At 50.0% G+C, this 23,719-nt stretch overlaps 1 protein-coding gene and 1 long non-coding RNA gene across 8 annotated transcripts in view; both read left to right on the top strand.

The window, feature by feature from the left end:
• LOC150044685 (uncharacterized) overlaps positions 1 to 13,810 on the top strand; it is a 36,213-nt gene extending 22,403 nt beyond the window's left edge. Inside the window, exon 5 of the long non-coding RNA XR_016533069.1 lies at positions 13,723 to 13,810. This is a non-coding gene — a long non-coding RNA (uncharacterized LOC150044685). The remainder of the gene's footprint in view (positions 1 to 13,722) is intronic.
• Jade2 (jade family PHD finger 2) overlaps positions 13,811 to 23,719 on the top strand; it is a 46,094-nt gene continuing 36,185 nt past the window's right edge. Inside the window, exons 1-2 of one of the 7 annotated variants that reach the window (XM_090320902.1) lie at positions 13,811 to 13,881; positions 21,127 to 21,250. In XM_090320902.1, the coding sequence (XP_090177028.1) occupies positions 21,203 to 21,250 (48 nt within the window). In that variant the 5' untranslated portion in view covers positions 13,811 to 13,881; positions 21,127 to 21,202. Of the gene's footprint in view, positions 13,882 to 14,634; positions 14,714 to 15,577; positions 15,748 to 16,578; positions 16,833 to 16,859; positions 17,072 to 19,449; positions 19,504 to 20,809; positions 21,035 to 21,126; positions 21,251 to 23,719 lie in introns of those variants that run through there. The other 6 variants (XM_090320901.1, XM_090320903.1, XM_090320906.1 and 3 more) reach the window with 6 other exon arrangements.

Here is a 23,719-nt window from a genome sequence, read left to right as displayed (position 1 = left end):
GAACTCTGGACCTGGGCACTGTCCCTGAGCTCTTCAGCTGAAGTCTAGTGCTCTACCACTTTGAGCCACAGTGCCACTTTTACTTTTCTGGTGGTTAATCAGAGATAAGGGTCTCACCAACCTTCCTGCCTGGGCTGGCTTTGAACAATCATCCTCAAATCTCAGCCTCCTGACTAGCTAGGATTACAGGCCTGAGCCACGAGTACCTGGTAAGAATAATTTTCTCTTGTTGTAAGCCACCCTGTTGGGGTATCTCATTCTCCCATCACCTGCTCCACTCACACTCCTCTTGTGCACCCTTACCAGGAAGCCTTCCTTTTTCTATAGATCAGAAAGGTTTGCCAGCCTGCTCTTCTCCATGAGCTCAAGAGGCTCTTGGTGGGCAGGGCCTGGCTGGCTACAAGACAGCATAGAGGGCCATTCTTGTAAGGTGGGAGGTGGAGGAAGAGATGCCATCTGCTCCTGCCCAGCCTGGCCTACGTGGAGCTGGGACAGTGGCAAACAGCAGCAGCACCCACACAAGCTGTCCTCAGCTTCTTTCCTCTCTAGTTCCCTCCTGGGTCCCTTTATGATTCTAAAGAACTTGGGAAAATTCCTAACCTTCCATTTCAATTGGTTCATTGGCCCTCAGAGCTAGCCACAACATAACTGCTCAGGTCCCTCCAACAAGGGGACTGTGTCTGCGGCCCCTGTGACTCATGCACTCTGCTCCATCCCGCAACCTTGGGCGGGCCTTGGGCTGGGCATGGTGCCAGGCAGCTCAGGCTAGGAGCTTGGACATCCTGTTGCCCCAATCCAGTCCCCAGGAACAAAGTGTACTTCAGGCTTCAGGACAAAAATCTGGAAGCAGAGAGGCAACTCTCATTTGAACTGAGATCTAAGTGGTGAAAGAAACAGACAGGGGAAACAGCAAGTTCAAAAGTCCCTGCGGTAGGAATGAGCTTGCCATGATAGGAACAGAAAAAAGAAAAAGAAAATCAACCTGGAGAGATAGAAGCAGGGTGAAGGAGAGGTCAGGCTAGGACTTGTGATTAGATCAACACACCTGGGTAATCCAAACTAATCCCTCACCCCGAAGGTCACTGTTCTTAATTCTGTTTGCCTAACTACCCATCTATCTGGATCTGACAAGGATTTATTGATCTGTCACTAAGCCACAATTGATCTCTCTTCCTACCCCATTCATCAAATATCAACAAGTTATTTATTGGTCGATTCTTCCTCGGTGGTTTACTTCTTTCTCTTTTTTCCTGTCTCTCTCTCTTTCTCTCCTTCCATCATTCTCTCTTTCTTTTGCTAGTACTAGAACTTGAACTCAGGGCCTTATGTTCTTGTTTAGCTTTTGGTGTCTGAGCCACAGACCCTCATCCAGCTTGTTGGTGGCTCATTGGAGATTTTTCTTTTTCCTTTTTCTTTTTCTTTTCCTTTCTTTCTTTCTTTCTTTTTTGTTGCCAGTCCCAGGGCTTGAACTCAGGGTCTGAGCACTGTCCTTGGGTTTTCTGCAAGGCTTGCACTCTACCACTTGAGCCACAGCATCAGTTCTGGCTTTTCTATGTATGTGATACCAAGAAGGAATTAAACCCAGGTCTTCATGCATGGTCAGCAAGCACTCTACCATTAGGCCAAACTCCCAGCCTAGATTTTTCTTTTTTTAAGTTCTCTCAGATTTGTCTGCCTGGGTTAAATTTAAACTGTGATCCTTAGAACTCTGCTTCCTGAGTAGCTAGGATTACAGGATGGTCATGGGACTTGAACTCTGGGCTTGGACATTGTCTCTGAACTCTTCAGCTCAAGGTTACCGCCCTACCCCTTGAGCCACAGCACCACTTTTCTGGTGATTAATTGGAGATGAGAGTCTCATGGACTTTTTTAGTGCCTGGGCTGGCTTTGAACCACGATCCTCAGATCTCAGCCTCCTGAGTAGATAGGATTTCAGGTGTGAGCCACCACACCCAGCTATACCTAGCAAGTTTTAAACTTTCTTTCAATCTGGTCATTGTATCATCACTTCTCAGCCAACTACTATCTTACAAACAGGTGGTCTGTTATCTAGTTGGCCTCTGTCCATGATGAATTATCAGTCTTCTTGCTCTACATTATACATGTGTTATGTATCCATATGGACATCCTTTCTCATTGCCCAGTGCTGTGACATGTGTGTGGTTAAAACACAGAATAGTCACCTTAACAGCTACAAGTCCTTTTCCTTATCACCAGCATCAGCATCAATGCCACCAACCCATGCACCCTGCACAACCTTGCTATCCAAGAGACCATACTTTTTTTTTTTTTTTTGAATGTGTGTGCCTGTGCTAGGGTTTGAACTCAGACTTTTGTGCTTTTACTCAACTATTTTGCTCCAGGCTTTCAGTCTCCCACTTGAACCACAGCTTCCACTTCTGTTTTGTTTTGCTATTTAATTGGAGATAAGAGTCTCAGGGATTTGTCTGCCTGGGCTGCTTCAAAGTGCCATCTTCAGATCTTAGCCTCTTGAGTAATTAGAATTCTAGGCACAAGCTATAGGCTCCAGGCCACAAAGGTCATTCATATATGAACTTTGCAGCCAGATCCAGCCTGCTCCAGTCCATCTTTTGCTCACTAGCCATCCGGTGTATGTGTAAATAATGCAGACTCACTTCAACTTAAAGTTGATCTTAGATCAAATGTGGGCAGGAGAGTGTCTGCTGGGCCAGCATCTTGTGCCTCAAATAACAAATCCTGAAGTTAAATGGAAATTATTTTTAGGTTGTCTGGGTGAATACCACAGAGATGTTGCCTCAGGCATGTGTGGGCACACACAGGCACACAACTCACACACGGGGCTATGCACAAATGCACACATACATACACACATGCCTCCTTTACCCCCACATTCGTGGCTCCTTCCTGGTTCCCCCACCCAACCTCCTAACTCACACAAAGGACTATGGCAGACATTTCAACAATGACTCATCTCCTACCTCATCTTATTTCTATCCTAAGAATGTCAAGTCCCCATTGGACCATGAGGCTTTTTGCAAGGATGATATCTGTGCCTCTCTCTCTCTCTCTCTCTCTCTCTCTCTCTCTCTCTCTCTCTCTCTCTCTCTCTCTCTCTCTCTCCCTCTCCACCTCTCCCTCTCTGTCTCTCTGTGCCAGTCTTGGGGCTTGAACTCAGGGCCTGGGTACTGTTCCTCAGCTTTTTGTTGTTGTTCAAGATCAGTGCTCTGTCAGTTGAGCCACCGCTCTATTTCCAGCTTCTATTATTATTATTATTATTATTATTAGAGATAAGAATCTCACAGACTTCCTTGCCCAGGCTTGCTTCAAACCACAATCCTCAGATCTCAGCCTCCTGAGTTGCTAGGATTACAGGCGTAAGCCAACAGCAACCCAGCTTAATTCCTGCTTCTCTTAAGGCCTGCCAGCTAGAGCACTGGACTCAGCACTTGTTGGTCTTTGGGGGTCAGGAAGGTAAGGGAATAGGATACCCATCCCCACAGCCCAACCCCCTTCTGCTGTTTTTTCTGCCCACCCCTAATGCCACCATAAGGCATAGCTTCTTTTTTATCTGTGGAACTTGCTAGGGGAACAGCGCCAGGCAGATATAATCTGCCTACTTGGGAACAGCTCAGTAAGAAGCTGGTAATTCTAGCTACTCAGGAAGCTGAGATCTGAGGATCAGGGTTCAAAACCAGCGATGGAAGAAAGTCTGTGAAGTCACCAAAAGGCTAGAAGTGGAGCTGTGGATCAAATGGTAGAATAGTAACCTTGAAGGGAAAATATGTATATATAGCTCCCAAGTCATGAGTTCAAGCCCCCCCCCCACCTCACTCCCACATGCACATATGTGCATACATGCCCAGAGACTTGCAGTCTAAAGAAGACTGCATTGGTCCCAGGCCTTCAGGGGATGGCATTGGAATAGATTTTCCAACAAGAAGATAAGAAAATTGGTCCACCCCAACGATTCTGTCCTAAGCACCAATGGGGCAGTCAGCTGAGGGATCCTCAGGGCTCCTACTACAAATTCAGGGACAATTCCATAACCCCTGCCCACCCCTTCCCATCTCCCTCCCTCTAGTCCAACATGGGCAGCCATCATTAGAATTTCTTCAGGTCTTTTTCTTCTTTCTTTCTACATTCTAATTACATGTATGTGGGTGTTGTTATGAGTGCTCAGATAAAAACATTGGCTTGGGGCCAGGAGTGTGGCCTAGTGGTAGAGTGCTTGCCTAGCATACACAAAGACCTGCATTTGATTCCTCGGTACCACACACGTAGAAAAACTGGAAGTAGTGCTGTGGCTCAAGTGGCAGAGCTCTAGCCTTGAGAAAGTCCAAGGATAGTGCTCAGGCCTTGAGTTTAAGCCCCAGGACTGGCAAGACAAGACAAAACAACTCCCTAAAATAAACAAAAAAATTGGTTTTCAGGCTGGAGGGTGTATCTTGATAGTAGATCACCCATTAAGTATACATGAGGTATGTGTTAGGTATTCGGCACTACAACAAAACAAAACAGGACAGAGTTGTTTTTCTGGGTGGTTTTTTTTTTGTATGTTGTTTGTTTTGGGGGTACTGGGGTTTGAACTAAGGACCTCCTCTTTGCTAGCCTGGTGCTGTGCTATTTGAGTCAGACCCACAGCGCTTTTTTTCAGACAGGGTCTCAAGTGTATGCTATGGTCTGGACCATGATTCTCCTATTTAGCTTCCCATGTAAGTGAGAAAACAGGCATGTATCTTCGTGCCCAGTTTATTGATGGAGATGAGAGTCTTGCTAAAGCTTTGCAAGGTTTCCTGTCCCTCAACCACAATCCTCCCTAACAGCAGGGATTACAGGCAAGCGGCACTGCATCTAGCCTTGTAGGTAGTCCATACGATCCCAGAAAAATGGGGGTCATATGGAACGACATCCAGAAGCTTGCTGGTCACTTAGCACTTTCCTCAGGGGATTCTTCACATGAGGTTGACCAAGATACAAGATGATTCGTTTTTCTTGGCTGTCTTGTTCCACCTGCACCATGCTTTATTGAGTGAGTTCTCTAGCAATAGGCATACAAAGCTACCCCCAGGATTTTACTTTTCAATAGGGTTGTAATGATCACTCTAACACAGGTCTCCTGTGTCCATGTCAGAGGGTCTCACTGGAAGAGACTGATGGATTGATTGTGTTGATCTTGAAGTTTGAATTCTAGGCTTGAGGACTGTCTCTGAGCTTTTTTACTCAAGGCTAGTGCTTTACCAATAAGTCAAAGCTCCACTTCTGGTTCTTTGGTGGTTAATTGGAGATAAGAGTCTTGTGGGCGGCCGGGAGTTTGGCCTAGTGGTTAAAGTGCTTGCCTAGCATGCATGAAGACCCGGGTTCAATTCCTTGATACCACATACATAGAAAAAAGCCGGAAGTGGTGCTGAGGCTCCAGGGGTAGAGCTCAAGCCTTGAGAAAGTCCAAGGACAGTGCTCAAGCCCTGAGCTCAAGCCCAGGACTGGCAAAAAAAAAAAAAAAGAGTCTTGTGGGCTTTCCTTCTTGGGCTGGCTTTGAACTATAATCTTCAGATCTTGGCCTCCTGAGTAGCTAGGATGACAGGGCACGAGCCACCAGTGAATGGCTGGATGAAATTTATGGAAATAGACTTGCATCTTTTTACCTTCTCCTTCCAAGTCAGGGTTGTTACCAGTTTTCACCTTCACCTTGGGCAGCTCCACAAGTATTTTCCTGAAGAAAGAGCAGCTCCCTGCTCCTCAAAGAAACCCCTGGAGGTTGTCCTCTATCCCTCACCACACTGCTGTGAACCAGGCAGACAGCCATCTTTACAGTGATGTGGGAGATGGGGCCTCTTGGGAGGTCTTTGGGCCATCTGGGTCCTCAGAAGGAAAACCCTGAGCTTGACTCATAAATTGTTTCTGGGCTTCCTGACCTTCCCCTTTCACACATTCTCTTACCACTGTGATGCCATCCAGATGTGGGCCTCAACAGAGCTAAGCTGATGCTGCCACCTTGACCTTGAACTTCCAAACTGTGAGCCAAAGACATAATGAACCTAGCCTAGTGCAGGTGGCTCACACCTGTAATCCTAGCTTCTCAGGAGGCAGAGATCTGAGGATCACAGTTTGAAACTAGCCCAAGCAGCACAGTGGACTCTTTATCTCCAATTAACTACTCAAAAAAGTCTGAAAGTGGCTGGGTGGCTCAACTGGTGGGGCACTAGGCTTGAACTAAAGAAGCTCAAAGACAGTGCATATGCCCAGAGTTCAAGCCCAGGCCCAGGAAAGAAACAAGAGAAGGAAGGAAGGTAGAAAGGAAAGAAGGAAGGAAGGAAGGAAAGAAGGAAGGAAGAAAGGAATAAAGAAAGGAATAACTTACCCAGCCTAGGGGTTGGTTTAGTCACTTGTTTGATTTTCTGTTTTGTTTTTGTGGTGCTGGATGGAACCCAGGACCCCAGTGCATGTCAGGCTCTACTACTGAACTATATCCCAAGCCCAAAGTGGATTTTGTTGACATAATAACAAATGGACTTCTTTATCTTTTTGTTTGTTTGTTTTCTTTTTGTCAGCACAAAAAACGAACCAGCTCCTGGGGCTTGAACTCAGTGCCTGGTCACTTGTCCCTGAGCTTCTTTTACTCAAGGCTATGTACTGCTTGAGCCACAGCTCCATTTCTGGCTTTTGGGTAGTTAATTGAAGACAAGAGTCTCATGGACTTTCCTGCCCAGGCTGGCTTTGAGCTACAATCTTCAGATTTCAGCCTCCTGAGTTGGTAGGATTGTAGGAGAAGTGTACTTACTGGTGCCTGGCATTAGAATAGCATGTTTTACTTGATTGATTCTACCTATGCTAAGGATCTGTCTTGCTAATTGGACCCAAGGTCCATGAAGAAAGGAGAGGGCCTGAAACCCACTGCTCTAACATTAGAGCCTTGTTTCCATGAGTGTTTATATGCTGTTTTAAGAAGGGCCGGTTACTTCCAGTAATGACTAAGCCCATGGGAAGGCTCTCTGAAAGACTAATTGGGAAGTTTTGCTTTGATTTATCAGAAGCCCTGGGAAAAGGTGAAAAGGTTTTGCTTACACGGCCCAGCTTGACTCACAGCCAGTGCCCGGGGGGATCTTTGTAGCTCTTGTCTAGGGCGGGTCACATTTTGACTCTGGTTGGACAGGCCACTGACTTGGCTGGCCTTGTTGGCTGCTGCCAGGTTCTGGGTCGGCATTTGGAGGGATCTTCACTGCCTTGTGCCATCTGTGGGCAACCGGCTAGGTCTGAGAGTCAGAGAAGGAACAGGTGGCCCGGCTGGCACATGATCCAAATGTCTCGTGGGTTTGCTCAGTATCACCTCTGAGCTAGCTGCAGAGAAGCCTGGGAGATAGAGACAGCTGTTTTGACAAAATCTGAATGTTTGTGCTTTGTGCAGTTGTTGGCACCTAGTAGGTACTCAGGGTACATTTACTGAATGACCAACTGAACGATGGCTTCGTCCTCCTTTATGCCCCTGAGTGGAGATGGAGAAGAAAGATGGATGCTAGAAACAGAGGAGACAAGAGAACATGGCATCAGCGCATAATCAGCAAGATGTCCAGATTTGATTAGTTCCCCTTCAGAATTCCCAGACTTCATGAATCAGAATCTGCACTTGAACAAGATCTCAGATGACTGAGCTCATTGAACAAGCACCAACCCCACACAGTAAAGGGGTAAACATCAGCTTGGAACCCAGTAAGGACTTCTCACCTGGCACAGGGGCAGGCTGCCTGCTGGTGAACAGAACCAGTTGCATCTGGGGTTCCTGCCTATCTGGATGAGTCATACAAATTATTGAGTGGGATATTTTCTGTCTCTCCAGCCCTTGAATAACTTGAATACTGCTTAAAACATAACAGGCATTCAATACATATTCAATGCATGCATGTTGAACAAATCATATGTTTTTTCTCTTTCAATTAAAGAGCTTGAGGTTTATGCTGGACCTCTGCCTCTGGACATAAATTGCAAATTATTTGAAGAGATATTTTTGTCGCCAGTAAGGATTCTGGAAAAACAGCTATTGTCATGTAGGTGTCTGAGTCCATATAGACAAATGGTGAGCATTTTGCAAAGCATGATTCATGGGCAAAAGTGGTAAGAATGACCAGTGCTTGTTAGAAATATAGAGCATGGGTGCTGTCTCAGATCTGCTTATTGAGATCCCCTAGGGGCTGGGCACTGGTGCCTCACAACTGTTATCCTAGCTACTGGGGCAGTGGAGAGCTGAGGATCATGGTTCAAAACCAGATCAGGCAGGAAAGTCCATGAGACTCTTATCTCCAATTAATTACCCTCTAAAGAGCTGGAGATGGAAGTGTGTTCAAGTAGTAGAGCACTAGCCTTGAGGGAAAAAGAAAAGAAAAAAGAGCTCAGAGATGGTGCCTAGAGCCTGAGTTCATACTCTAAACCTGAGTTCAAGCTAACTAGGGCCTGAGTTCATGCTCTAAATCTGAGTTCAAGCTGACAAAACAAATCAACAATAAAATAATAAAATAATAAAAACAAAACCCTCACCGACACTGGGCTTTGTTTTAGACCTGCTTATTAAAAGTCCGAGGAGATAAGGCTCAGAAGTCTACATTGTTTTTCCTTTCTTCTTTCTTTCTTCTTCTTTTTCTTTTTCTTTTTTTTTTTTTTGTTGTTGTTGTGGGGCTTGAGCTCTGGGCCTAGACGCTGTCTCTGAGCTCTTCAGCTCAAGGCTAGTGCTCTACCATTTGAGCCACTGCGCCACTTCTAGTTTTCTGGTGATTAATTTGAGATAAGAGTCTCACAATTTTCATGTCTGGGTTGGCTTTGAATCATGATCCTTAGATCTCAGCCTCCTGAGTAGCTAATTACAGAAGTGAACCACCAGCCCCCAGCTTTTTCTGTTTTTCCTTTCTCATCAGTGCTGGGAATCAAACCCAGGCCCTTAGCATAGTAGGCCACCATTCTACCATTGAGCCAACTCCAACTCTCATGTTCTCCTTTAGCTTTTCTGCTCATCACTGGCACTCTACCACTTAAGCCACAACTTCACTTTCAGCTTTTTTGGGTGGTTAATTGGAGATAAGAGTTTCATGGCCTTTTTGCTTGTTTAATTGGAAATAAGAGTCTCATGGCGTCACTGGTCTATGGATTTGTCTGTCTGAACTAGCTTTGAACTGGCTTTGAACTGACATTCTCATACCTGTCTCCAGAGTAGCTGAGATAACAAGCATGAGCCATGGGTGCCTGCCCATGAAGAAGTCTGTATTTTATTTATTTATTTATTTATTTATTGCCAGTCCTGGGATTGAGCTCAGGGCCTGAGCACTGTCCTTGGACTTTCTTAAGGATAGAGCTCTACCACTTGAGCCTCAGCACCACTTCCGGCTTTTTTCTTTGTATGTAGTAGAGAAGAATCGAACTCAGGACTTTGTGCATGCTAGGCGAGCACTCTACCATAGGCCAAACTCCCAGCCCTGAAGTCTGTATTTTTAGCGAGCACCCCAGAAGTTGGAGATCATTTAATACTAGTTTATAGAGGAGGAAACCAAAGCACAGAGAGGTTAAATGAAGCATGCAAAGTCGTAGAGCTGGTGTATGATAGAGACAGAACTCAAACCCGGCACTGCCTCTACCTCTGGAATCTATAGCTTTAATCATAACATTTATTACACTGGCATCACTGATGTTCAGGCTGACTGTGTGCATTTCATTTATGAGCACAGTTTGTGAGACTGTAAAGGCTTGGAAGGCAGAATGCTGTGTTTCTCTCACTATCTGTAGCATCCTTAAAGATAGCCAGCACATGGAAATCAATAGCAGAATTCATTTGAATTGGACTTCTACAGCCTCACGACTACCCATCTCTAGCCTATTGCTAAGTGGATGCAGAGATATCCCAAGCATATGCAGAGCTATCTCATTCTCAGGCAGCATCTTGGGACAAGCTGTAACAATGGCCAACTTTGCTAGCATTGCACCCAGTTCAAGCAAACGTTTGCCTAATCCCCTCCCTTCTATGGCTCTTGTCAAGGTCACTGTGACCTCTATGTTTCAACACTCAGTCTTCATTTTATCTGACCCCCTCAGTAGCTTGGGGCAGAGGGCATTTTATCTCTTCTGAGACTTTTTCATCCTGTGGCTTTGTAGAATAGTCCTCCTTTCTCTCTGGATGCTCTCCTTCCTCCCTTGGCCCACCTGTCTGTACTTGGGGGGTTTGAACTCAGGACCTTGAGCTTGTTAGGTAGGTACTCTATCATTAAAACCACACACTAGTCCTGGATTTTGTGTATGCATGAGAATGGTGCCATACTGCTGTGCCATGCCTTCAGTATTTTTCACTCATCATTTTTAGGATGGGGTTTGGCTTCCTGCTTGGGCCCTTTTCACCAGCTCAGTAATCTGCCTCTCTGTAGGCTTCTAGTTATTGCTGGTATTACAGGTGGGAACGGCCATATTACAGGTGGAGATGGCGTCTTGCAGACTTTCCCGTGTGAACGGGCACAGGGATCCTCTCAGTCTCAGCCTTTCACATCATTTAGGATGATAGGCACATCCCTTTGCGTCCAGCTATGGGATGAGAAAGGGTCTTGTGAATTTTTCTGCACAGGGCTTGGTCTCAAAGGCTGATTCTCCTGTTCTCAGCCTCCAAAATAGGTAGGATTTACAAGCGTGAGCCACCAACATCAGGAACAAGAGTTTTATCCCCCACTAAACTTCTTCCTTCCTAATTTCCCCCTACCAGCTAATGAAAACCCCATCCTTCTTTTGGCTGAAGGTAAAACTCTTGTAATGCTCCTTAACTTCTTGCTCCTTATTCCATCAGTACATTTTGTCAAAATGGCACCCAGTAGCTCACACCTGTGATCTGAGCTACTCAAGAAGCTGAGATCTGAGGATTTTCTGGCTAGGAAAGTCTGTGGGATTTATTTCCACATTAACTAGAAAGAAATCCAGAAGTGGGGCTGTGGCTCCACCATCCTTGAGCAAAACAGCTCAGAGACAATACTCAGGCTATTATACATACCCTGCACGTGCACACACACACATACCAACACACACATACCAAGACACACACACACACACACACACACACACACACACACACACACACACACACACCATAAAGAATTGCTAGCTTTGTCCAAGCTACTTCCCTGGTCCACTGTAACATTAGCTCTTACATAGCTCTGTTCTCTTAAATGTCCTTCCTGCTCCTTTCCATCTGTCCTCAGAGTCACAGCTGAGTGACCTGTAAAGTCCAGTGTCAGATCATGTCATTTCCTTGCTCATATTAATCCTCCATATCATTCTAGCCAAAGCCAAATTCCTGACAGTATTCTACAAGGTGCTAAGTAATCTTTTCCTTTTACACAGTAAGCACACTTCTGCCTGAGAACCTTTGAACTTGCTAGTCCCTGTAGAGATTGGGGTTCTTAGTCTTTCTTTGGTGTGTGCACTATTTTTTCTGTGACAGTCGTGGGGCTTGAACTCAGGGCCTGGGCACTGTTCTTGGGCTTTCTCCAGGCTAGCGCTCTACTATTTGAGCCACAGCACCACTTTTGGCTTTTTCTGTGTATGTGGTACTGAGGAATCTAACCCAGGGCTTCCTGCATGCTAGGTAAGCACTCTACCACTAGGCCACACTCCCAGCCCTGAGCCTGGCTTTTTGTGTGTATTTTATTTTATTTTAATTATTTGCCAGTCCTGGGGCAAATAAAATCAAGGGCTGGGCTCTGTCCCTGAGCCTCTCTGTGCTCAAGGCTAGCATTCCACAACTTGAGCCATAGCACCACTTCTGGCTTTTTCTGTGTATGTGGTACTGAGTTGTCAAAGCCAGGGCCTCATGCATGCTAGGCAAGCACTCCACCAGTGAGCCATATTCCCAGTCTTTGTGCTGGAGTGTGAACTCAGGGCCTGGATGCTGTTCCTGAGATTTTTTTTTTCCCTCAAGGTTAATGTTCTACCATTTGAGGCACAGTTCCCATATCTAGTTTTGGGAATATAATTGGAGATGAGTCTCTCAGACTTTCCTTCTGGGACTGGCTTTGAACCACAATCTTCAGATTTCAGCCCTTGGAAATAGCTATGATTACAGATCTGAGTCACCTGCATTTTATTTATTTTTTGCCAGTCCTGGAGCTTGGCACTGTCCGTGGACTTTCTCAAGGCTCTACCACTTGAGCTGTTTTCTGGGTATGCGGTATCAAGGAATCAAACCCAGGGCTTCGTTTAATTTTTATCCATCAGTGCTGGAGACTGAACGTAGGGCTTGATGCACTGTACCACCGAGCTATATTCTTAGCCCATAATCTGTAAATTCGTAAATTCAACTTCATAGATTATAAGGGAAACCCCTTATCTTGAAATACAACTCTCATTTTTTTTTAAAAAAGAAGTGTAATATATGTGCTTCTTTATTAATTCACTAAGAGTAACAGCATAATCCTAAAGTGGTGATGAGTGGAACGATATTTTAAGGTATTTGTCACAATGTAATGTGACATGAAAATAGCTGTGACTTCTGCCAGCCACCATGTCACAGGTGCAGCTCACACCTCTGATTTGTTGTCTGTATTCATAATTGAAGAACACACTACATTTTAATTAGTGAAAATAAAACTGGGATTTCTTCCCCCCGTCCCCCCCATTGACAATCAAGACCATCCTCCTGAATTCTACCCATAGACTTCGGAAGGGAATGTCTGGGTTAAGAAGGCCTGGCTTTAGGGGTATCAACGTGCGAAAAGTAATGCACCTACTATCTGGTGAATATACCTGTAACCCTTCTCTATGTTGCAATTTTTTAAAAAAGAAGAAGGCCTGGCTTATACCAGGTATCAGGGGCTCATATCTGTAATTCTAGCTATTCAGGAGGCTGAGATCAGAGGATCCCAGTTTGAGATCAGCCTGAGCAGGAAAATGTCTATGACTCTTATCTGCAATTAATGAGCAAAAAGCTAGAGGTGGAGCTGTTGCCCAAGTAGGAGAGCCTTGAAGGAAAAAGGCCAAGCAAGAGTGTAAGTTCAAGCCCCAGTACCAACCTCCAAAAGAAATCTGTACCCCTCTACTATGTCTTCCTTTCCTCCCTCATTTTTCCCCTATTACACTTAGCTTCAAACAGTATATTTTCATTGTTTATTTATTTATTTACTGTGCTGATTCTGGAGGTTGAACTCAGGACCTGGATGCTGTCCCTGCAGGTTTGGCTAGCACTCTATCACTTGAGCCATAGCTCTACTTCTGGATTTTGTGGTGGTTAACTGGAGACAAGAGTCTCGTGGATTTTCTTGCCAGAGCTGGCTTTAAACCTTGATTCTCAGATCTCAGTCCCTTGAGTAGTTCTGGAACCCCTGGACCCAATGCCTCAGGTCTCCATTCCCCATTCCAGATTGGGGCTGAGCCTGTTGTCCCAACTTGGACAACATGTCCACCTTTTCCACTGTTTTCTCCTGTCCCACCTCTGCCCACACTGGAACCTTTATATATATATATATATATATCCTCATAAAGGGTAAGCTAGAAATTATTAATTATTGGCTCAATTTCCAGCACCAAAAGTAAGTGGAAGGAAGAAAGGAAGGAACTGGGCAATGTGTTAATGGTTATTGAATGTTCTCCAGTCAATCCCTGAGATTAGTGGGTACTGTGTATTCTAATATATATATATACATATATATATGTATATATACACAACCACCATGCTATGGAAGGATGATACCAATCTAGAGATGTGTATTCTGAATTGCAAATCATCTTTAGAATCCAGGTCTTCAGGCCAAGCACTGGTGGCTCACATCTGTAATCCTCAAGTCTCCTTACTGGCATTAAAAAAAAAAAAGAATAGGAGGAGGAAGGAGAGGAGGAGGAGGAGGAGGAAGATGAAGAAAAAGCAGCAGCATCTAGGTGTTTAACCACCTGGTAAGCACTCCCACATGAAACACCTGTTCACAGGCATTGACCTTGGCCTGGGAAAACCCTAGGGATTGAACAGAGAGAACTAAAGCCAGGTGTTAGCCAGCCTCTCCTCTTACCAGACCAGTCTCCTCTGCACCCCATGAATGAATGCTGAGGAGAGATGTCCTGGTGTTTCCCTCTGAGTTCGAATTTCTCTCTCGATCCAAAAAAAAAAAAAAAAAGTACTTCAGCATCCATCATCTCCTCTTTTATTGTATAGACAATCTGCCCTGTCGGAGGGGACTTGAGCTGTTCCTACGACTTTATTATTCCATTTATTTCTCCTATAAGCAAATGTGTTCACAATACTCCATGGCGGGAGGGGGAGAAATCTTCTTAATTGTCCCATAAATGTCAGCTTATGTAAATTGAATATTTATCTTCCTATGGAAAGGGGAGGTGTGTGTGTGGGGGGGGAGAGGAAATGCATGCACTGGGTAAAGGAAGAAGAAACAACCTTCAGTCCTGGAGAGGGAAAGGGTGAATTGAGCAGCTTGAAAAGCCAAAGGTGAACTGAAGATTTAAAAAAAAAAGCAAGAAAACCACCACCGCCACCACCGCCGCCACCACCGCCACCACCACCATTGTATCCTCTTGGAGGGGGGCAGGCAAAGCGGGAGGGCGGCGGGAGAAAAAGTTAGCAACAATGTCTCGGCTCCCGGGTCCTCCCCAACTCCCCGCCCCACTTCCCCTCCACCTGAGGGCATATTCCGTGGAAGCGAGGACGCGGCAGGTTGCAAACCCCTGCACCTCCCCACCGCCAGGCCGGGCCCCCGGGTCCTTTCCTCGACAGGAGGTGAGGAGCCGGGCGCGGGCACCGCGGGCGGGGTGGGTGTGGCAGGCCCGGGGCTCCGGGAAGCGACCCAGACCCCCCCCCCCGCCGCCACCACCACGGGCCGGGCTGGCCGCCCTCCCTCCCTCGCCCTCCCTCCCTCTCCCGCCCTCCCTTCTCCGCCCGGGCTCTCGAGCTTCCAGAAACTGCGAGGATTTTCAAGCGCACTGTTTGTACACCACAAGGTCAAGTCGGGAAGTGGAGCTGGAGGAGGAGGAGGAGGAGGGGCGAGGAGAGGAGGCGAAGGGTGGGGGAGAGGGGCGCCCCGCTTCTCCGCCAAGCGCCCACCTCCTCCCTCCCCACCATCCTTTCAGTGGGAAGCCAGGGGGTTCGTTACCCCGGGGTTAACCCCAGGACTTGCAGCCATCCATCCCTGCGTCCCTCGTGTCCCCCCCACCCACCACCACCCCGACACCCACCTCCCCGGAAATGCGGGGCAGCGCTGGGCGCCCGGAGACAACCCGAGGGCCCAGGGACCCCCTCCCCCCGCTCCCCCGCCTCCACCCCCGGTGCACGAGGTCGCCCACAATTTCAAGTTTCCACCGCCCCTGGAGACATTAGTTTCCATTTGAATGGGGTTGGGTGTGGGGGGGGGGTGGGAGAAGCAGAGCCGCGCCCCCTTCCCCCCCACCCCTCGGGACCCGTGCGCGCCCCTCCCCTGCGCCCCTTGCCAACACTTTGGGGTTCACTTTCTGTCCCTCTGCAAAAAAAAAAAAAAAAAGCCAAGCGATTTCATCGATTCCGATTTTTTTATAAAAAATAAAAAATAAATAAAACACCCCTGATTCCGAAACAGGGCGGAGGGCCAGGGTCTCCCTCCCCCCATCCCACCCCCCTCCCCCCTCCCACCCCTCACCAGCCGGGAGGGGGGCGGGGTGCTCGGCGCAAACCCCTCGCTTCCTCCGCGAGTGTCGCCTCCAGGCTGTTATTTGCAAAAAAGAAAAAAAAAAAAAAGAAAGAAACGTCTTTTTGACGCAGGGAGAAATGGCAAATTTTAAGTACGTCATTAATATGGCGCCAAAAGGCTTTTTTTTTTTTTAAAGTATAAGCTGGCTTCTTCGTTTTCTTTTTTTTTTTTTTTAAGGTGGTAGAGGAGGAGGAGGGGGGGGCGCGCCGCCCCGGGGTCTGGGGTGCGAAGGGGGCGGGGTGTGAGCCGAAAGTGTGAGTGAGCCGAGGGGCGGGCCGAGTGTGTGCGTGTGCGAGTGTGCGGAGTGTGAGCCGACCTGATGGGACTTGCACGGGGCGCTGCCGCCCGCTCGGGGCCGGGCCCTGCGGGGTGGGAGTGCGGGGAGGGGGGGCGATCGGGCCGGACTGGGGCGGGAGGGGGGGGCGCCCCGGGGAGTCCACGCGGAGTGCGGGCCCCGGGCGCAGGGGAGCGGGGTGGGGAGGGGGGGGGAGTCCGGGGGGCCCCGCAGCGCTACCTGGAACCAGCAACTGGGAAAGGGTGGGGGGGGCGGCTAGAAATAAGAGGGAGGGGGTGTCGGGAGCCGAGATGGGAGTGAAGAAGAGAAAAAAGTGGCTACTCCCCCTCCTCCTGCCCGCCCCCACCCCACCCCCACCCCACACATTTTTTTTTTTTCAAAAAGAGATCACAAGGAAGTCTTGGTTTAAAAAGAAACAGAAACATACACAGGGGGTTGGTGAATGGTGCCGACCGCGGCCATCGCCGTTGGAGGCTATTTTTTTTTTTTAATTTTTGGGGTGGTGGTGGTGGTGGTGGGGTGTGAGTAGCGTCCATGGAGTTACTTTGCGCCCACTCGTCAGCGACACCCACTTGGGGTCTGGCGGGCTGAACACGTCCCCTCGTTCTCTCTCCTCTCCTTCCCCCCCCCCACCCCCCCCCCCTAGTAAAGGGCGCGCGCGGGGCCGGGGACGCCGCGGGGCCCCACCGCCTCCCTCGCCACGACCCCGGATGGATGCGCGCCCCCCGCCCTCCCGCGCCGGCCCCAGGAGCTCCTGGTTTCGGGAGCATCCTTCCCGCGCCGGCCCCCGCCGCGGCGCGTAGCGGAGGGCAGCGCCCCTCGGGAGGGCCACGGCCGGAGCCAGGTGAGAGGAGCAGCCCCTGGGCCGCGGGGCCCGGCACGTCTCCGCGGCGGTAGGTGGGGTGTGTGTGTGTGTGTGTGTGTTTGCAACAGATCAGCCTGCGCTCCCCGCTCGCTCGCTCGCTCGCTGGCTGCCTGTTCTAGGAAGCCAGCGCGGGGGGTGGGGGGGCGATGCACAAGCCCAGGGCTGAGAGATTGCGCATGTTGGTCAGTCATGTTTTTAAAGAGTACAGTGCGGGGAGGCTGAGCAGGGGCGCATGCAGACACAACTTTTGGAAGGGTGAGCCTGGCGACCTTCTTTTTCATTAATGACTGCGGCAAAGCGGCCCCCCCCCACCCTCGGATCGGCCAGAGGGGCGCGGGGGTTTGGGTGGGTGGGGGCGCGCGCCAGGGCTGCAACTTGCCCCGTTGGGCTCCGGCCCGGTTTGGAAAGGGGGGCTGCGGCGGCGGCGGGGAAAGAGAGAGAGAGAGAGATGGGGGTACGGAGTGTAGGGAGATGGGCGGGAGGGGTGTGTGTATGTGGTGGTGGTGGTGGGGGGGAGAAGTCGAGATGCCGAGGGGGGAGTGGGGGGTCGCCCGCGGGGTGAAGGGTGGTTGGGGACTCCCGAGAACCCGGGAAGCGATCATGCTCTCTCCGGTCGCCCCGAGTTTCATTTTGTTGATACGCAGCACGTCCGGGCGTCCGAACCGGGTTGAGCCGGTGCACATGACCCCGCGTTGGGCTCACGTGCAAAAAAAAAAAAAAAAAAAAAAAACCAGTCCGGTTCGCAGACACCTTCCGGGAGGGGGGCGGGGGTCACCGCCTCCGCCCTGCGCGCCCTGCGCCCCCAGGCTCCCCGCTGGGCGCACGCGGGCGCTGCACGCGGGGGCAGCATGCTCGGCTCCCGGGCTCAGAGGCTTTTGCACAAATTAAGAGGCGGTTGCTTTTGAGTGGTTTTGAAAAAAATAAAATAAAAAATCTCCCCCCTCTTGGAAAGGCGGCGGGGAGGGGGGGGACACACAAGCTTTCCAGGTGAGTGTGGAGGGTTGCTTAGTCCCAGCACCTGAGGGGTGGACTGGGGTCGGGGGACAGTCGCCACCTCCTCCTCCACCTCCTCCTCCTCCTCCTCCCGGGCTGCGCGGGAGTCCGGCGGGGGAAGAGAGTGGAAATGTACCGGCAACGGGCCGGAGCGGCGGGTGCGCGCTCGCGGGGCGACGGCAGGGGGCGTGGCCCTTGTTTACCTTCTCCCAACTCCGCCGGTTCGCGTCCCTCGGGGGGGGGGGTGGGAGGAGGGACGGCGGTGCCTCCTCCCCGCCGCTTCCCACCCTTCCCTCCCTCGGGTGGTCGTGGGGAGCGGGGGTTCAGGGGCGGGCCCGAGGCCAGGGGACACGCGCACCTGACCCCCAGATGAGTGACACTGCAGCCCCCCCACCCAGCGAACAGTGCTGCAGTTCTCCCCCCCTTCCCTCTCCCTCCCTCTCCCCTGCCCTCCCCTCCCGGGCCGCCGCCGGATCCCCGGGCCCAGCCCCGCCCCCGGCAGCGGCTTCTTCCCGGCTTCACCTCCTTCCTCCCCGCTTCCCTCCTTCCCACCCACTCGCCTGCGCCTGCGGAGCGGCTCCCGCCCGCCTCCTCCCCTCCGGGGTGCTGACTTGTGGCTCCCTGCCGTATCTTCCCGCCCATCCCGGGGTTCCGGCCCGGGAATGAACCGGAGCCACCTTGGCCACTCGTGGGCTGTTCTGCCGTGGGGTGAGGATGTCGGCGGAGACAGGCATGGGCAAGGCTTCGCCCTGCCTTCCAGAGGCCCAGCACCGTCCCCATCCCCGGTCCTCCGATCCCCCAGGGCCTCGGCGCCGCTCTCCCCAGGCTTCCCGCGATCTTCCCTGCGCAGGGGGCGGCCAAGCCCACCCACCTCCTGGCGCGCCTCCCCGGGGCCCGGACCGCCTCGCGCGCGCGCCCTCCTTTCGCCCGGGCTGGAGCCCCCCGCGGCTCTTCCTCGGGCTCCTCCTCCCGGTTCCCGCGGTCCGAACCACGCCGGCGCGCCCCCAGCCTGCCATCCCGCCGATCGCCGCCAGGGGCGGGCTGGAGGCGCGCGCGCCCCCCTTCTCATCCCTTAGAGCCACTGCAGCCTGCGGGCGTGGGGGGGGGGGCTGCTGCAGAGACGGCTGGAGGACAGGCTCCAGCTTTTTCTTTTTAAATGCGGAGTGCCCATGGCACCCCATGATCTCTGCAGATTTCCAAATCTAGCCTCCTGCGCCTGTGCACGCCCCGGCTCCTCTTGAGGCACAAAGTTCTTACCCAGAGGCTGAGTTTGCTGTGGGACAAGTCTGCATGCATTGTGCCCCCCCCTCCAAAGGAACGAGGGCTGAGGATTGCTTTGGTTGGAAGGAAGAACCCTAAGCTCTCTTGAGGCCGGACTAGGTGTCAGGATACCCGCATCCAAAGTTGTTTTGTAGACTTTAAGTTCTTGGCCTGGAAGGTGCTAAGACCTCCTAGCCCCTCCTCCCAGGGTAGCACCGACTCTCTTCTTCACTGGTAAAATTCCCAGTAGGACATTTGGCAAAAGGGCCGGCAGAAGGTTGCCAACAGGGCCTTGGCCCTGTTTCCTGGGCTCCCAAGATGCTGCCTTCTCCCCTTCCCTGATTTCCTTTCTCACCTTAGGGCCCAAGTGAATGCACCAGCCCTCCTGTCCTGTCTTCTTCAGGCGGGTTGGGACTCGCAGGGCGATCTACCAAGCAGAGAAGGAAAAATAACAACAGAATAAGGGGGGGGGATTGGGAGGGAGGAACGAGTAATAAAGCTGACCCAGGCAGGGAGGAAGACTTTCATGTTTAAGTGATGCTATTTGCTTTTTAGGTCACAGGCTGCAAACACAGGCTTTGATCCGAAGTGGGCGGAATAATTTATTGAGAAAGTTTGCATGGTAGGGAAGAGAGAGGGGGGAAAAAAGATGTTTGTTTGATCTGGAGCGCTCAGAGTTATCCTAGTGCTGCTGGCTGTTGTTTTGAGTGGAAAAGCATTTGGTTCCACAGCAAATGCTTCTCAGAGGGAAGTCCTGGCCCCAGGCAGTGAGAACTTACAGTGAATGTAGGTTTTGAAACTGTTTGGCTTAGGGTCTTACCAGTACTTTTAGAGTGTTTAAGGGTAGAGTTGTTTGGGCTGTGAATGTAGCAAATGTTTCCAGAATGTTTTCCCATCCAACCTGCTTTTCCTTTTTCTAAATTGCCTGGCAAAAATGGCCAGTGACACTGATCCAAGATGCTGTCAGAATTCCCTTCCGCCTCTCATTGACTGGAGAAGGGGGCTGGTATACCCCAGGCCCCAGATGTATCTCAGTCTTTTTTGCAGGGAGAAAGGGCTTGAACTTAGGAACTAGACTTTGTCCCTTAGCTGTTTTTTGTTTTGTTTTGTTTTAGTTTTTGCTCAAGGTTGATACTCTACCCACTTGAGCCACCACTCTAACTTGTGTCTTTTTGGTAATTAAGCAGAAATAAGAGGACTTTCCAGTCCAGGCTGACTTTGAACTGCAATCTTTAGATCTCAACCTCCTGAGTAGCTAGAATCACAGGTATGAGCTACACTGGTTCCCAGCTGTGTCTCAGAGTCTTGAAGCCAGTGTCTTCATCCATCATCTTTTTGAGTCTATGGGCAGGATGTTCTGGTTAAAAGTGGTGTTTCAGTGAACAGGGAGGTGATTATCTCCTGTTCATGACTCAGGTCAGAAACTTCTACTTCACAACATGTGCAACATGCTGTTCTGGGACTTCACAGTTTAGAGTCCACCAGAGGAAGCCAGAATAGAGTTAAGAGGAGAAACCCTGGGCCTGTTGAGTTCCTAACACACAACTCCCTACTATATGGCTGTATTGCTTACCTTTACAGGTTCCATCCTTGGTTAAAACTTAGGAAGGAAGGAAGGTAGGTAGGTTGGTTGGTTCGGGGATACATGCTACTCAATGGTTTCCTCTCCGTCAATCCTGTTTGAGCTGGAAATACTCCCAAGCCACACTAAAAATTGTCAACACACACACACACACACTCCCTTTGGGAATGGAATATCCCCCTGGGAAGGTGACAGCCTAGGTGCGAATCCGCAGTCCCTTTGCCACCATTTGTGTCATAAGTGATATATTGTGTTAAAAAGACCCGTTCCAGGGCTGAGGATATAGGCAAGCGGTAGAATGCTTGCCCGCCACACGTAAGGTCCTGGGTTCAATTCTCCAAAACAGAGAGAAGGGTTCACCTAATCCTAAAGCTATGCCTCTGGTAAGCACTTGATGAGTCTTAGCCACTCTTACTACTATTAATGACCTGGAAATCACCTAAAGCCGCTTTACCCTTTGACCTCTCATCTTTAGGCCTGGCCAGAGAGCCAGCTTCCTTCTCTGAAGAAGAGATCCAAAGGACACAGCAGATGCCAATGGGAAGCCAGATATGGAAGCAAGTGGACCAAGCTTTGCCCTCTCTGAGATGAAGAGCAGGGTAAGGAAACACTAAAGGACAAAGTAGATAAGTAGAGTTGCTATGGACAATGGACGTGGGCAGTATATTCTAGGGGACCTAGGTCCCTCTGGGTACTTGGAACTGCAGGTGGGGAGTGATGGTGGAGGCGGGAGGCACCTCTGGGCTCCCCCTAGGCCTGAAGGAGAAGCAGACTCAGATGGCAGACGGCAGCCCTGGGCCCTATGTGCATAAAATCCTTTTTGTAACTGCAATTACTGCCCCTAAGAAGGCATTAAAGTTAATGAGAGATGGGAAAGAGTGGGGCTCTGACCCCCTGTTTCAAGCGGTTTAAGAGTGTGCTGCTCTTGTTTTCTGAATGTCTGGCCTTCCCGACACAAGGAGGCTCTGAGGACAGGTTTTCCAGCCGAAATATCATTAAATTGTATTAGCATCTTATTACACACACGCCTTAGCAGTCTGCCTCAGACAGGGAGAGTTTTTGTTTCTCTTTGAAAGATTGTGTCTGGAATGGTAAATTGCCTGCTTGAAAGCCACTTTCCTCCTTCTCAGTTTTAAGGAGGAGGCCGAAATCCTGCTGTGTGTGGTGGTAGGGCCGGGCGCAGGCCTGGTGGCCTCTGGAGGGGAGAGGCCTGAGGCCAGGTTGGGGTGTTTTAACTGCCCTTCTAGAGGCTGCAATAGCTAGGTCTAAAAGGCCCACTTGTTCCCAGGATCAGATGAAGGGCGTTAATGGAGGCTCAGGGTGTTTATTTGAGTTTATTTACAGAGAGGTCTTTAAAGGGGGTTGGCATTGGCCAGTGGTGTTCAAGGCCAGACCTGAGGGGCCCCCTTGAAGACCCAGTGGCTAGTGCTGCCAAGAAAACATCTGCCACCAAATTGGCTGTCCTATTACTGAGTTGACATTGATCATTAGCCAGGAGCTCAGCCAAATAAAGCCTCCTGGAGAATGTGTGGGGTCAAGATGGGGAAGGCAGGCTGTGAAAACAGGACAGAGTCCTGCCCGGACCGGGGTGTTTGTTCCTGCCAGCCACAGGCAGGCCAGCTGGGCTGTGGACAAGAAAACCGCCAGCACTTCCTATTATGTATTGAGTGCAAGGTTAGGGGTTGCTGGGACATTTAGCCAGACTCACTCCGATGGGAGTTGGGGGGGGCAGTCAACAAGTAGCTCACTGCAGCTTTGCAAGGTGGTGAATTCCCCCCCCCCCTTTTTTTTTTTTGCCATCCCTGGGCTTAGACTCAGGGCCTGAGCACTTTCTTTGGTTTTTCTCAAGGCTAGAGCTCTACCACTTGAGCCACAACACCACTTCTGGATTCTTTTTTCTAAGTATGTGGCACCGAGGAATCGAACCTAAGTCTTTGTGCATGCTAGGCAAACATCTACCACTAGGCCAAACTCCCGGCCCCAGGGTGGTGAATTTCTGTTTTCTTCTTTTTTTTTTCTTTTTATGCCAGCGTTGGGCTTTAAAGTCAGGGCCTGAGCTTTGTTTCTTAGCTCTTTCACTCAAGGCTGGCACTCTACCACTCGAGCCAAAAGCTCTATGAATGGCTTTTTATTGGTTAGGTAGAGATAAGACTCTCATGGACTTTTCTATCCAGGCTGACCTCAAACTCGGATTCTCTCAGATCTCAGCCTTCTGCATAGCTGGGATTACAGGTGTAAGCCACCAGCTTCTGGCGTGGTGCATTTCCTTAGATAGGATAATAGACAAAAATGAATTCTAAGTGATGTTGAAGCCCAGACTTGAAGGTTGAACAGTCAGAAACTCAATAAACCACATAAAAGAATGCTACAGGCCAACCAACCGGTGCCCAGGTCTCAAAGCCTGGGATGGCTTTGGCTTGTGGGAGGAAGTGAAAGAAGCCATTGTAGCTCAGAAGCCATGAGGAAGGCAATAGTGGTCAACACACACCAGTCAGAGTGGGCAAGAGCCAGGCTTTGTCGGCCAAGACGTCGAGATTTGTCCTTTGATCAGCAGGAAGCCTTTGAAACAGTTTCGGTGGGGGCACGATGTGATCTGATTTATGCCTTTTCAACATCAATTTGGCCTCTGTGTGGAGCCCCGCATTACAGGAGAGTCATAGTGAAAGGCAGGCAATGTACATGGAGTCCAAACTGAAATGAGGTGGTCTGGGGTGGAGTATGAGGGCAGGTGTGGGGTTGATAGTGATAGATAAAATCCTATGTTCTGAAAGAGCCTGATGGATTCACCAGGAATTGGCTGTCGGGCAGAGAATGCACAGAAAAGACCCCAAAATACCCTCAGTTCCTAAGGACAGTTTCCTCCATGCTGGAGGTCTCAAAGGACCTGTAAATTACTTATCCGAATTGCAGGAAAGGAAGATTCTTCCTCATCAGACACCTGTGGCTCATGCCTGAAATCCAAACAACTTAGGAGGCTGAGATCTGAGGACTGCAGCTCAATACCAGCCCAGACAGGAAAAAGTGTCCCTGAGGCTCTCCCCTCCAGTTAACCAACAAATAAAGCCAGA

This window comes from Megascapheus bottae, chromosome 29 (assembly GCF_031878675.1).
Source record: "Megascapheus bottae isolate mThoBot1 chromosome 29, mThoBot2.hap1, whole genome shotgun sequence".
Lineage (NCBI taxonomy): Eukaryota > Metazoa > Chordata > Mammalia > Rodentia > Geomyidae > Megascapheus > Megascapheus bottae.
The sequence above is the reverse complement of the archived record's forward strand: the minus strand, read 5'-3'. Positions and strand labels throughout refer to the sequence as shown.